This window comes from Bemisia tabaci, chromosome 3, assembly GCF_918797505.1.
Source record: "Bemisia tabaci chromosome 3, PGI_BMITA_v3".
NCBI classification, from domain to species: Eukaryota; Metazoa; Arthropoda; class Insecta; order Hemiptera; family Aleyrodidae; genus Bemisia; species Bemisia tabaci.
Window position 1 is genome coordinate 49,045,763 of NC_092795.1, and position 12,399 is coordinate 49,058,161.

The window sequence follows — 12,399 nt, forward strand, 5'->3', positions numbered from 1 at the left end:
TCTTCGTTGTCTCAGCAATTACTTGTCTAACCGTGGGTACCTCTAATTCTCTCCTTATGTCTTCGTTCCTTACGAACCATGGTACTCCAATAATTTCTCGTAGAACCTTCGACTGGAATCTTTCTACCTTATTTATATTAGATTTGCTTGCACAACCCCATAGTTGTGAAGCATACTGCCATATAGGTTTTAATATTTGATTATACAGCAAAATTTTGTTTTTCTTTGACAATTTTGATCTTTTGCCTAACAACCAATACATTTTTTATACTTTTTATTCATCATTAAGTGAGGTTACTTCCAACACTCAACTGCCATCAACTTACATTTTTCTTTTCCCGCGTTTTTTTTTTACGGTTTTTCATGATTGGTTCCATCTTTTTCCTATTGCCAATTTTTCCTCATTAAGGCAATAACCTCCAAGTTTTTTTTCTCATTTCCGATCAGAACTTTTCACGCTGTTTCTTTTCAATGTGTATAAATATGTTTATTATTAATTTCCATTTTCATTTCATCCTTTTTCTTCTGATTTATTTTTTTTAATTTAAAAATTGAACTTTTCAGTTATGATTTTGTTAAAATAATAATAATTTTTACTAATTTTAATTTTAAATTTAACAGTTGTTATGAGTGAAATTTTCAATGACCGAGGCGGTCGTCCTCCAAAACGTGGTCGCGTTTTATAGAATTCTTCGCATGTTCGTTTAGTGAAGCAAGAACGTAACTCTGTTATTAGTATAGAAAATCATAGTTTCATTTCTTCATTTCGGAAGTATAAAATTGATGATCAGAACTTTGATGAAAATTTTTTTACCAAATTTTCAGTCGGTTCAATGAATATAATTTGTCATAATTGTGATGCTCGCCATTTTCAGGGTGAAATGTCCAATGGTCATTTTAATAACTGCTGCCAAAATGGCTTAATTTCTTTACCGAGTATTCGGACAAATACCGATTTGAAATCATTATTTTTATATTCTCCAAATTTCATAAAGCATATCAGAAATTATAATAGTGCTGTTGCTTTTGCCTCTTTCTCTGCAAATCGAATTGATATTACGGGTGATGGACCTTATTGCTTTAAAGTTCAAGGATCCATATATAGGTAAGTTTATTTAATATTTACCGTTACGTAACGTACTTTTTTCAGTTTCTCAGTCCGTCTCTCCCTCCTTCTCACCCCTTAACGCATCCGGAATGCAGCTGCATTCCGGAACAACATGTGAAAGTGAAAAGTGTACAGGAAAAATAAGGGGCTGCGAAGCAGCCCCATAAGCCCCTAGTCGGCTATAAAAGGATATAAGAAATTGTGTAGCCGGCTATAGAAGCTATTGGAAATCTTACAGCCAGCTGTAAGTCTATGGTATTTTGGAACACAGATTCTACTGCCAATTTTTACCAGGGAACTGAGGTTTTATATAATAATTTTTGGTAACGAGGTTCTAGCACCGCACCAAAGAACTGTTTGGTAATTTTTACTGACTTTAGTGTTGTATCAGTTATAGGTTTGAATGGTTTCTATAATGCATGATATTTTGAATAGTATCGGGTGAATTCGAAAGCACATATTTGAAAGCCTTTGACGCTAGTGTTAGAGACACACAAGAATTTGAGTTTTCCTTCATTTCAAAGGTTATGCAATTCAGGCAACAAAGAAGTCGAAATAATTGTATCACGTTACTTGCAGTTAGCAAGAAAGTTTGACCGGCGATTTCAAAGAGCGCGTGCTCGACATTGCGGAGAATTATTCGGGCTATTTTTGTGTATTATTTTTATCTCAAAAGCACTCGAAATTTTCAGCGAGATTCTGCGGTTTTTGCTGAGTCCGTATAGTTTCAAACACGAAAAATTCGACAGTATCCACACCACTCAGTACAAGGTGCGGACTGGAAAACAAAGGATCACCGAACAGAGAAAATCCTAAGAACTGAGATGCGGAGAATAGGCAGACACTTAACTCATTTTCCGGTTGATAGAATCTAAAGATAATGGAAGTACTGAGCAACGGGCTATAATTGAAAGAAAAGCTGAGGCTTTAGAGCAGAAAGGAGATGCGTTGCCCCTTTGACGGGCTCGGCACAATGGTTGACCCCCTGTCTGGGGCCTGCGGGGCACTCTCATCTTTGCTGGCACCGCCACCGACGCGGCGCACCACTGGGAACGAGAACCAATAAATAGGCGATTGATTGCGGCTCGATACTGCTCGCCAGGTTTCTATTTGGAACGTCTAGCGAAAAAGTGCAGCTGCGTTTTGGCATGAGCCTCAAACCGATTAAAATTACACAGCTTTAAGGCTCGTGCTAAATTTTAGACAGGCTCTTTCCACTCCAGATGCCCAATAAGTACCGTTCAAGTTTTCAGTAACGTGCCTTGGTATAGGCGAAGTGTGAGGTCAGAAGAGTAAATTTTGAGAGGAGTATAAGACTTATGGTTTAAATATTTTTCATTGGTCAAAAAATTAGATCCTCTAATCTGGGAGAGTGCAAATGGTTTTAGGTTCATGCTAAATTTTAGACACAGGCTTTTCCATTTATAGATGCCCAATAAATACCGGTCACGTTTTCAGTAACGCACTTCGGTATAGGCGAAGTGTGAGGTCAGAAGAGTAAATTTTAAGAGGAGCGTCAGACTTGTGGTTTAAATATTTTTCATTGGTCGGAAAATTAGCTCTTCTTACCGGGAGAGTGCAAATGGAAAAGTTCCATAAGTTTATTACTTGGGAAAAGCTTTCATAAGTCGTTTCTGTGGGGGCTTCAGTTTTGGCAGCTCACGTGTCAGGTGGAAACATGGCACATTTCGAAACAAAATAGTCGCAAAGATAATCCAAGCATTCGCCTAACTTGTCGTTTGCTGGTTGACTTCAGCGTAAATATAACTGACCTCATGAGGGTGCAGAAAAGGTGGACCAAAAATGTGATGCAGAAATTTGCCAATTTCAGAGCCGGGGTCTTCATAATCCGAAACCAAACCAACGCCCTGGATCTCCTCCGTCAGAATGGACCACCAGACAAGGTACGAATTTCAGCATTCTGATACATGTTTCTCAACCAAAATTTTACGTAAAACACGATGCACACAACGAAAATTACCAAATGAACTCCTTACGAAGATATTTAATGATTCTTAATGCGTGAATTCAAACCACCCGCTCATGAAAACACAATGCTCTACGTGATTCACATAGCGCGCTAAACGTTATCATGACGGTCTCTGCGATATAAAAATCTGGCAACCTCAATCTTGACGCTTTGGCTCAGTTATAGCAAATTGCTAATAGTTTGAACAACACATGATGGGAAATGAACATTGCTCGATTGAGAAGCTTGCTGAAACCGTTGTAGTGGGCGATTTGACTCACGTAGAGTTATGAGTTTCTTGTCAGCGGGCAGTTCAAATTCCTCGTAACCAATGTGAAATAAAAACTTTAATATCTTCGTTAGGAGTTGGTTTCCGTAATTTTCGTTGTGTGAATCGTGTTCTACGTGAAATTCTGGTTAAGAAACATGTATCAGATTGCTTAAATTCGTACCTTGTCTAGTGGTCCATTAATCCAACATTCTTGATAGTGATTGCTGGGACGTTGCCAATTTTTCTTTTTTCCTCACAATCGAGAGGGAATAGGGTGATTCCCATTATGCTGATTTGAACATTTAAATATATCATTAAAGAGGTCAATAATGGAGGCTCAGGTGCAGTAACATAAACCTGAATAACAATAGGTACCTAAAATTTCCGGAAAATGAACGGGTTTTCTGATTGTTCCTTGACTTTCACTGAAATTTTTAATTCTCTGATAAATCCCGGTTCTCTCCGGTCCTGGACAGCCAGGGTGTCTACTAAAACAGGCCAGCCAAGCTAAACAGGGCCAAAAATTAGTACTTTTACAGTACTTTTTCAGTACATTCCCGAAAAATTCAGGACTTTTTTCAGTACCTCTGTCTAAAGAAATTTCAAAAATTTGGACTTCTCGCTCAAATGGCGACAAAATGACAATAAAATGAAAAAAATTCTGGACCTTCTTGCGGAATTTCCGCACTTTTTCAGTACTTCTGAACCGCCCTTAAAAAAATTATGTTATTCCCAGAATTTCAGAAATTCCAGACTTGTGGACACCCTGTAGACATCATGCGAAAAACTAGCGAATCCAAGGAATTCACCTGATTCCTCGGCAACCGCGGATGAATATGGCCGATGGGGGAGGGGTGAGACAGCGCCGTGCGAAGACCGAAGACCGACAATCATGAAAATGAGTAGGTGAGCGGACCGGACAGGAACATCGAAAGCAAGGAAAATGCTCCGGCCGGACTCGGACTCAGTCCTGACCGGACCATCCGAGACGGGAGACCGGGAGAGTATAGAGGAAATGCAGGAAGAAAAGTGAAAGAGTGAAGCAGAGAAGAGGAAAGACGTTCGCTACTCCAATGGCCTCAACAGCGTTGACACGTCTTCAAAAATTGTATTCTGATTGACCAAGGAATCTATGAGAAGACGGTGGGAAAGAAATCTGTCTACAAGAGCATTGAAAAAACAAGCAGTGAACTCCAACACAATGTGTTGATAAGGCGCGTCATTAACTCGCACATATCAACCCCTTTAGTTTTCATTTACAGAGATTTAAAAAAAGGCAAGCAGCACAACAAGAGAATTCACGATCCAACACTGCAAGGTCAACGACGCACCTTCACGAGACCGTGTATTGTGAATCTAGAAAGCTATTCGAACAAATTTAAGTTTTTTGATCTGCCTCAAGCAAAATCTTTTCAGATTCTTGAAGAAAAGTGCTACGGAAAAATTTAAGCGAAGAAAGGAAAAATTCTGTCGAACTCCTAGAAGATAAAGTCGATTTAAAGGTATTTTGGGGCTAAAATACCCAAATCACCGGTATTATAAATCCCGTTATATTATTGAAAAGAAATTGACTCGATATAAATGCAATTGTCTTAAATATGTCTTGATTTTGTTATTTTAAACGTCTTTTCATGCAAAGAAGCTCAACCATGTCCATGCTTTATTCATTCATGAATTGAAAGTAAGCAATCCACATCCCGAAAATCTACCGATTTGCCGTAAAAAATCGCAGAAACTTGATATACCAGGTCGATGTACCCACTCTTTGAATTTACCAATCAATTTAGTGAGTGCACGTATGTGAAAGTCAAAATGCTATAGTCATTTTGGGTGCATTCATTTTTCATGAAACAATTGTAAGTAATTTCAATCCCGAAAAACCATAAATTTTCCGTATAAAATAAAAAAAATCAAAATATGTCGACTCCCTGACGTGAAAATTAAATTCTACGTGTGAAAATACTTATGTATCGATATGCTGAACAGAATGCCCGCCTCTCCTCGTAATTTACAAACCGTTCCTATACTCATCTCAAAATTTTTCTCAGAGCTTTGTGTTATTATCAGCTTCCATTTAAACCCCGGTTTGATGGCCGAATCGGCTGCCCAAAAAGCAAGCCATTTTTGAAGGGCTCTATGAGAAATTCGTGATATTATCAGCTCTCAGGAAATCACCCCATGGGTAAAATTGCTGGTATAAATTTTCGAGTGCTTAAAATAATCGTATTCAAGAAACTAAGGCATTAAACTATGGAGTCAATTTCGTTTTAATAATATAACGGGATTTACTTGTCTTCAGGTCAAAACTCATACAAGAAAGCCCCTTGCAAGAGGCTAATTTTTTGTAATTTCACTCAATTTTTTCTCCTTTTTATAATTGAATTGCTTGTCACATTCTGAGGTCAATCATATTAAATTGTAATTTATACATTTCTTTTTTTCCCCCTTCATTTTATTTTTTGTTTGGAGAAGTTTTGTTGATTTCTTCGGATTTCGAATACTGTAACTTCTCTTCTATTTGGCCGATTTTTATGAATGAGACCTCTTTTAATTCGTGTTTTAACGGAAAGTAAGGAAAAAATTGCTAAAAACTCGCGAAACAATTTTTTTTTAAAATTGGACGAATCCTAGCGTGACGGTGAAATGGTTAATGAAGCGTAAGTAATTGGGCGAGGGGCTGAGGATCCCGGCCTCGCTTGGCGACCGTCATTAGCTATTGTTCGTCGAGACGCCGACGCAGTGATCAGGAGCGTGGGGAAGAGAGGGGTAAGTGGATTCCTGTATGAGCCACGTTTAGCTAATGGTCTAATGAGTCTCGAGGCTCATCACAGATTGCACTTACACAGATTGCACTATCATGAGTGGCGGTAGCCACCACCGGGCAAGTAACCTATCCTCCAACAATTGGCAACACAGCACAGCCCGGTCGAGGCAATGACACCATAGTTACACGAACTTGGCTTATTTGGGTTTTTCAGAGCACGGGTACCAACTTTTGAAAAGTATAACCGAGGTTACAGATCTGTCAAAGCAACGTTTTGAACAAAACGGAGGAGTTAGATTCTCATTCCGAGAGTGCCGACCTGCTCAGCCATCCTCGAATCAATTCGCTTGATTCTGCTTATATATGCATATTTTAAATCAGCGCGTCGCATTCTTAGGCTTTTTTTAAAAAAACCAAGTAACGTAGACTCTTGGTATTCACTGCACATAAACTAGCGACCCCCAGAATGAGAAACAACTTTAAATCATAATTATTGATGGATAAATAAACTTTTTACACGCTTTGGAAAATCTCAAAAGTTCGCGGTAGTCACTTTTCGGTAAGGAACTAAGGGACTCGGTTATTGTATCGAGCAGGGTTCGAAACGATCGCAAAGGCGGTATACTACGTATACGCGCCAAAAAAATCCGGCCGTGGAGGCCGTACTTACGGGCTATATAAACAGACCGTCCGCGTTCCGGGCTCAGAGGCTGAAAGTTCCGCGTGTAGCATCCGGAGTAGCACCAGCACCTGGAACTTTTGGCCTCTGAGCCCGGAAAGGACGGTATGTTAATATAGCCCGTAACTTGTTTTTCTGCGAGAAAATTCTGTGGAAGTTTCGCAAGCGATTAAGTTGCCTTCTTTTCTTTAAAAAAAAAAAAAAAAAAAAAAAAAAAAACAAAAAAAAAAAATGGAATTGGAGACAAAAAAAGACGCCAAATTTGAGATACGTGGTTCCTGAGTCTATCGCCAAGTTAGATAGGGACGCAGCCCTCGAAGTGGAGTTTGAAAGTTTCTAATTTTTTGGCCTCAATATCCGAGTGTACGTTTATTCATTTGATAAGCATCTATGACATTTTTCACCTTCGAGCAAGTTTCCGTAAGCACAAAATATAATACTCAACTCCTTCAAATGCGATAAGAGCTAATATACCACTCGACCGATTAGTCTGTCTGCTCGAGGCCGGCCGTTTCAGGGAAACCAGCAGTGTGGGGACTGTCTCTCATTATGTGTGTCCAAACTGAAGCGAAAAATAGTGTAATTCCTTCGGAAAATACACTAAAAACCCACTATTTACACGTCTTGAAACACAGGTACTGCGGGAAAAAATAGCAGGTATGACTGAATTCAATAATTTGGCGGAGAAAAATAAAGCTGTTCAACTTGTGATGAACTATAAACTCTGAACCCGCGCAACATCGAGTCAGAGGCCAAGCACCCTCGTCAAAGAGTTACCAAGAAAAAAAGAAAAATAATGAGGACGGGAATAATTAATTTTTTTAAATAATTGGAGGAAGTTTTACGGGAAGCTTGCCCAGCTTCAACATTTTCCACCGTTCAACTCGGTCTCGTCTGGAAAATTCCCCGAAAACTTAGGCGGTTCAATTCGCAATCCTCAGAAAACAGGGCTGAGGTAATTTATCAACTTTAAAGTTTGAGTTTGGGCCGTACCTTTTATAAATAGCGGCAACGCCGAGTTTTACTTCAATTTTTTTTTTTATTGTTTTTTTTTTATAACAGAGAAAGCCAACTGCTTATTAGATTTCCTGCGTCGACATTCTTAGCACATTTTCCCGAAACGTTGATGAGCCAGTGAATAAGGCGTTTGCGTTCAACTCACGACCACAATCCAACTTTTAATATTGTGCCAAATCGCGGCTGGAGAGATGGTATGCGTGCGTATTTTAACTTAACGAGAAACATCATTAAGAAGAGAAACCCTTGGCCTTTTACTGCGAAAGACTATACCAATTAAACAGGAACAAAAGCATCAGGAATTGTAAAAGTATGAACGATGCAATTACAGTTTTGCTCATTCATTTAAATCACAACGCTCCTCTCGTAAATGTAATCCGCATGATTATTACAATTCCTTGCGGACCAATTGGACTACATCTTGCAATTAGGAACTAAAATTTCTGGCTTATCCGTAAAATATCTTGTGTGCATAAGGAAACGAACGGCACATACGTCAGTTTCTAAACTGAGTCAAAAATTGAAGTTCTAAATTGCAAAATTTGCTCAAATTTTTCTACTATACCGTTGGACAAAAATTTGATTGTGGTTCGACGCACGAGTCGTTATACAGGAAGTTGGTGGTTTTGCCAACGTTCGTTAGAATTGAGTACAAAACTGAAATTCTCATTACAGAGGGCGGAAAAAGCTCATTCAAGCACGATTTCTCTTCAAAGAAATAGGTATGCTGTTTTGTGCAACACTAGTTACGACAAATCAATGCACGACCTGAGTTGCACCAAACAGCATACCTCTTTGAGAGGAAATTGTGCTCGAATGAGCTTTTGTCCTCTGTAATGAGAATTTCAGTTTTATACTGAATTCCAACGCACGTTGGCAAAATTACCAACTTTCTGTCTACAGATTCACCCTAATATACACAGTCCGCTCTCCAATCGATCGAACAAATAACAAATTCAGCTACAATGTCACGTATTACGACCACAAGCAGGATGACCGATGCTGCCATTTTAAGGCAGAACGCCGTATGAACATTCAAGAGTTGCCTTTCCCTCGATAAAATGTTTATTTTTTAGGAAAGTTATGAATATTTTTCCTTGAAATTTTCAGGTAAAATTGCTGAAAAAATCATCTGGAAAATTGGAAGGAGAACACTCGTAAGTTAACGGGGAAATTTGTGTTTTACAGGGTGTCTGGTTTTTTTTTTCATTTTGGGAAATCCTGATTTTTCCTGATTTTCGACCGCTAAATCCTGATTTCATATTTTTTCCCAAATCCTGACTTTTTACGTAGGAAAAAATTAACGGACAGATAGCGGATAATTAACGGAAAATAAGCGGACGGCCGACTTTTCTCAAGTCCTGATTTTACGACCGATTTTCTTCAAATCCTGATGAAATCGGGATTAAACCCTGACAGAATCAGGCAAATCCTGATGCTAGACACCCTGCTTTATCGAAGGAAATTTGGCAACGCCTGAGGGTTCATACGGCGTTCTTCCTTAGCACGGCAGAATGACTCAAGAAAAGCCACGGGAACTCCCGCATGCACGGCGATCCACCGGCACGATCCCGATGGAAACCCGGGAGAGGGCACGGATCTGGCAACTCCTGGCTGAAGATAAGTGAGCGCCGTTCAAGGTTAACTCTTTTCAAACCTGATTTTTCTTCCAGTTCCCGCTGCAGCCGCGGTCCCCGGCCGCTCGCCGCCGCACAGTGGATCGAGTCGACAGGAGAAGTCGGACAACATTTGGAAACTTTGAACGCTCATAACTCCGTTTATACAAAACTTGGAGGTTCTAAAAGTGGCTCCATTAGTTTCCTTGTGAAATTTTCTTGTAGAAGCACCCCTTGAAGTTTAAAATGCGACGAATGGAGATGTTGCATGTGTGAGGGATTTGCGATTTGACTGTTGTTCCTTATGTAAAAGTTCGCGAGAAACACGATGGTGCCACTGGTTTTCTCTGAAATCAACTCCCAAGCTCAAAAAAAGCTCTCAAAGTGAGGCCAAAATGGAGGGGATATCCCGCCCTATCCTGAGAGTCCACCTCTACATCAAGACAAACTCTCCATGCAAAGATAGGGAGCAAATACATTGGCAGGGTTGCCACTTTATTTGGGGACTCCCAAAACTGAAAACACGGCATCACTGCCAATGTATTTGCTCCCTATCTTAGCATGGAGAGTTTGTCTTGATGTAGAGGTGGACTCTCAGGGTAGGGCGGGATATCCCCTCCATTTTGGCCTCACTTGAGAGCTTTTTTTGAGCTTGGGAGTTGATTTCAGAGAAAACCAGTGGCACCATCGTGTTTCTCGCGAACTTTTACATAAGAAACAACAGTCAAATCGCAAATCCCTCACACATGCAACATCTCCATTAAACTTCAAAATTTGCAGTTTGAGTCGAAAATTTCATGTCCGACCTCTCTCAGTGACTCGATCCACTGTGCGCCGAAGACGAAGACCCCGACCGTCCTCACCTGGGAAAACCGGCGAGCTGGCAACGCGGCTGGGAAGCGCGGTTCCGGGGTCTCGGCCACTCTGGACGCAGCTTTGAGCCCCCTCTGGAGGAGTCCAGGCCCCCCTCGGACCCCCCGGTCTCCGCGGACCCCCGCGTAGGGGTCAATGTTGCCGGCGTTAGGCTGGCTCCGTCAGGATGCTCCATGGTCCTCCGGGCCGGATGCTGCGACCATCCTCCGTGCTCCGATGCTATTATACAAATAGTGGTCCATCCGGCTCCGGCAGGTTGATTATTGAGCTTTATCGAATGGCCTTCACCTGTCTTCCGAGCTTGCTGTCGATCGCATCGACAAACTTCCGATCGGTTTTAGTGGTCGGCCCACAGGCTATCTCGGTTAAAACGACTTCCAACTCATACAATGGCTAATATCATGGGTGGCGGTAGCCACCTCCGGACAAAGTCTAAACTCGACAACACTGGAAAGCCTCCAAACGAAAAAAGGTGGCAGCCAACCATAGACACACGTAACTCCCTTATTCTGAAAATTGATTCGACTCGAACGTAGACTGCAGCCCAAACGACGGCACGGATTCCAACGATCTTGGTGTCTACTGACGCACCTAAATTGGGCCTACTAAGTTGGAAAGTTTCATCCAGATCCATTGAGTTTTCAAAAAGTTATAAGCACTTAAAGGCCCAAAATGACAAATATTTTTTGTAACATGGGCCGTTCAGTAGCGGGAAACCGACATGATCACCTTTCACAACAGATTTCTTGCTTACGCGGCCACAGATTCTAATGAAACCTACAAAGGATCATGCTTGAAGATATGAGGATTTCATTTCTACCACATTTAATAGGGTTTCAATGCTCGGATAATTCAGCATCGGCAAATAACTTTCAAAATTTTAGCTACAATGTTTTGAATTTTAGAAAAATCCGGTATAGTGGTTCAATGCCATTGGTCGATTCCGTTCAGTTCAGCCAGTCTCGGGAACGAAATTTCCCTAGTTACCAATACCAACTTCCAACTCTAACTACTTGAGAACAGATTTATGATTTAATATAATATAAGAGTTCAATTCTCTGTAGAAGCTAACTAATATTTTTACACACTTATATTATTACGTCGCACGTCTTCTGCCAGAGCCCGATACACTATTTCATTAGTTTCTCTTGAAATGTTCAAGTGATGTCTTTCTCTTTGTATTTGTTCAGAAGTGAGGTTATCAGTCCGTGTACCTGTCTGACCCAAGCATCAATAAATGTAAAAAACAGAAAAGCGATATTTATCGATTTTTTCGCATTGGTAGCATTAAAAGAGGTTATGCCAATGTTATTGTTTGGATCCAATTCGATATAATGGAGAATCCCTATGATGACGTCGCCACTAATAGCGTCTATCCGGTGGACCCCAACTGACATCGACAGTATCGAACGCAAAACGAGAACTCTCCTAACCAAACATAATGTGCACCATCCCAAGGCGTCATCGATTCGGCTCACCCTACCTATATAATCAAAGACTTGAACGTAGCCGATGACACATGTAGAAAATGCGGTAAGGCACCTGAAACAATACAACATGTTATCGGAGCCTGTTCAGCCATGGCACAATCGGACTACCTTCAGAGGCACAACCAAGTCTGCAACATTCTACACCAGAACCTAGCCATGAAATACGAGCTTATCAATAAGCAAACGCCGTATTATAAATATACTCCAGAAGTTGTGCTTGAAAACGATAAATGTAAGCTCTATTATGATCGGACGGTAATCACGGATAAGACTGCCCCACATAACATATTCTGGCCCGACATAATTCTGGTGAACAAAAGCCAAAGAACAGCCTACCTGATGGATATAGCAATCCCCAATAATCACAACTTGCAGAAGACGCAACAGGAAAAAATAGAAAGGTACGTGGAGTTAGGTAATGAAATCAAGGCCATGTGGAAGCTCCAAGAAGTCCGCATTGTTCCAATCGTAATCTCGAACACCGGTGTACCTACCAAGCTGAGTGTAGCACTTGTGAGACAATTGGAGGTCCAGGAGAACATCATGCAGAGAATGCAAAAAGCTGTAATTTTAAGCACGTGCAATATGGTACGGAAATTTTTATCGCTCTAA

General features: G+C 40.6%; 1 protein-coding gene across 1 annotated transcript; it reads left to right on the forward strand.

Annotated features, from left to right (window-relative positions):
- Positions 1 to 11,877: 11,877 nt before the first annotated feature.
- On the forward strand, positions 11,878 to 12,399 carry LOC140224164 (uncharacterized). Its single transcript, XM_072297602.1, has one exon. The coding sequence runs from the start codon at positions 11,878 to 11,880 to the stop codon at positions 12,397 to 12,399; it is 522 nt and encodes a 173-aa protein (XP_072153703.1).

Excerpts from the sequence above, each read along its gene's own strand:
- LOC140224164 (XM_072297602.1), top strand. The coding sequence starts at position 11,878 with ATGGCACAATCGGACTACCTTCAGAGGCACAACCAAGTCTGCAACATT.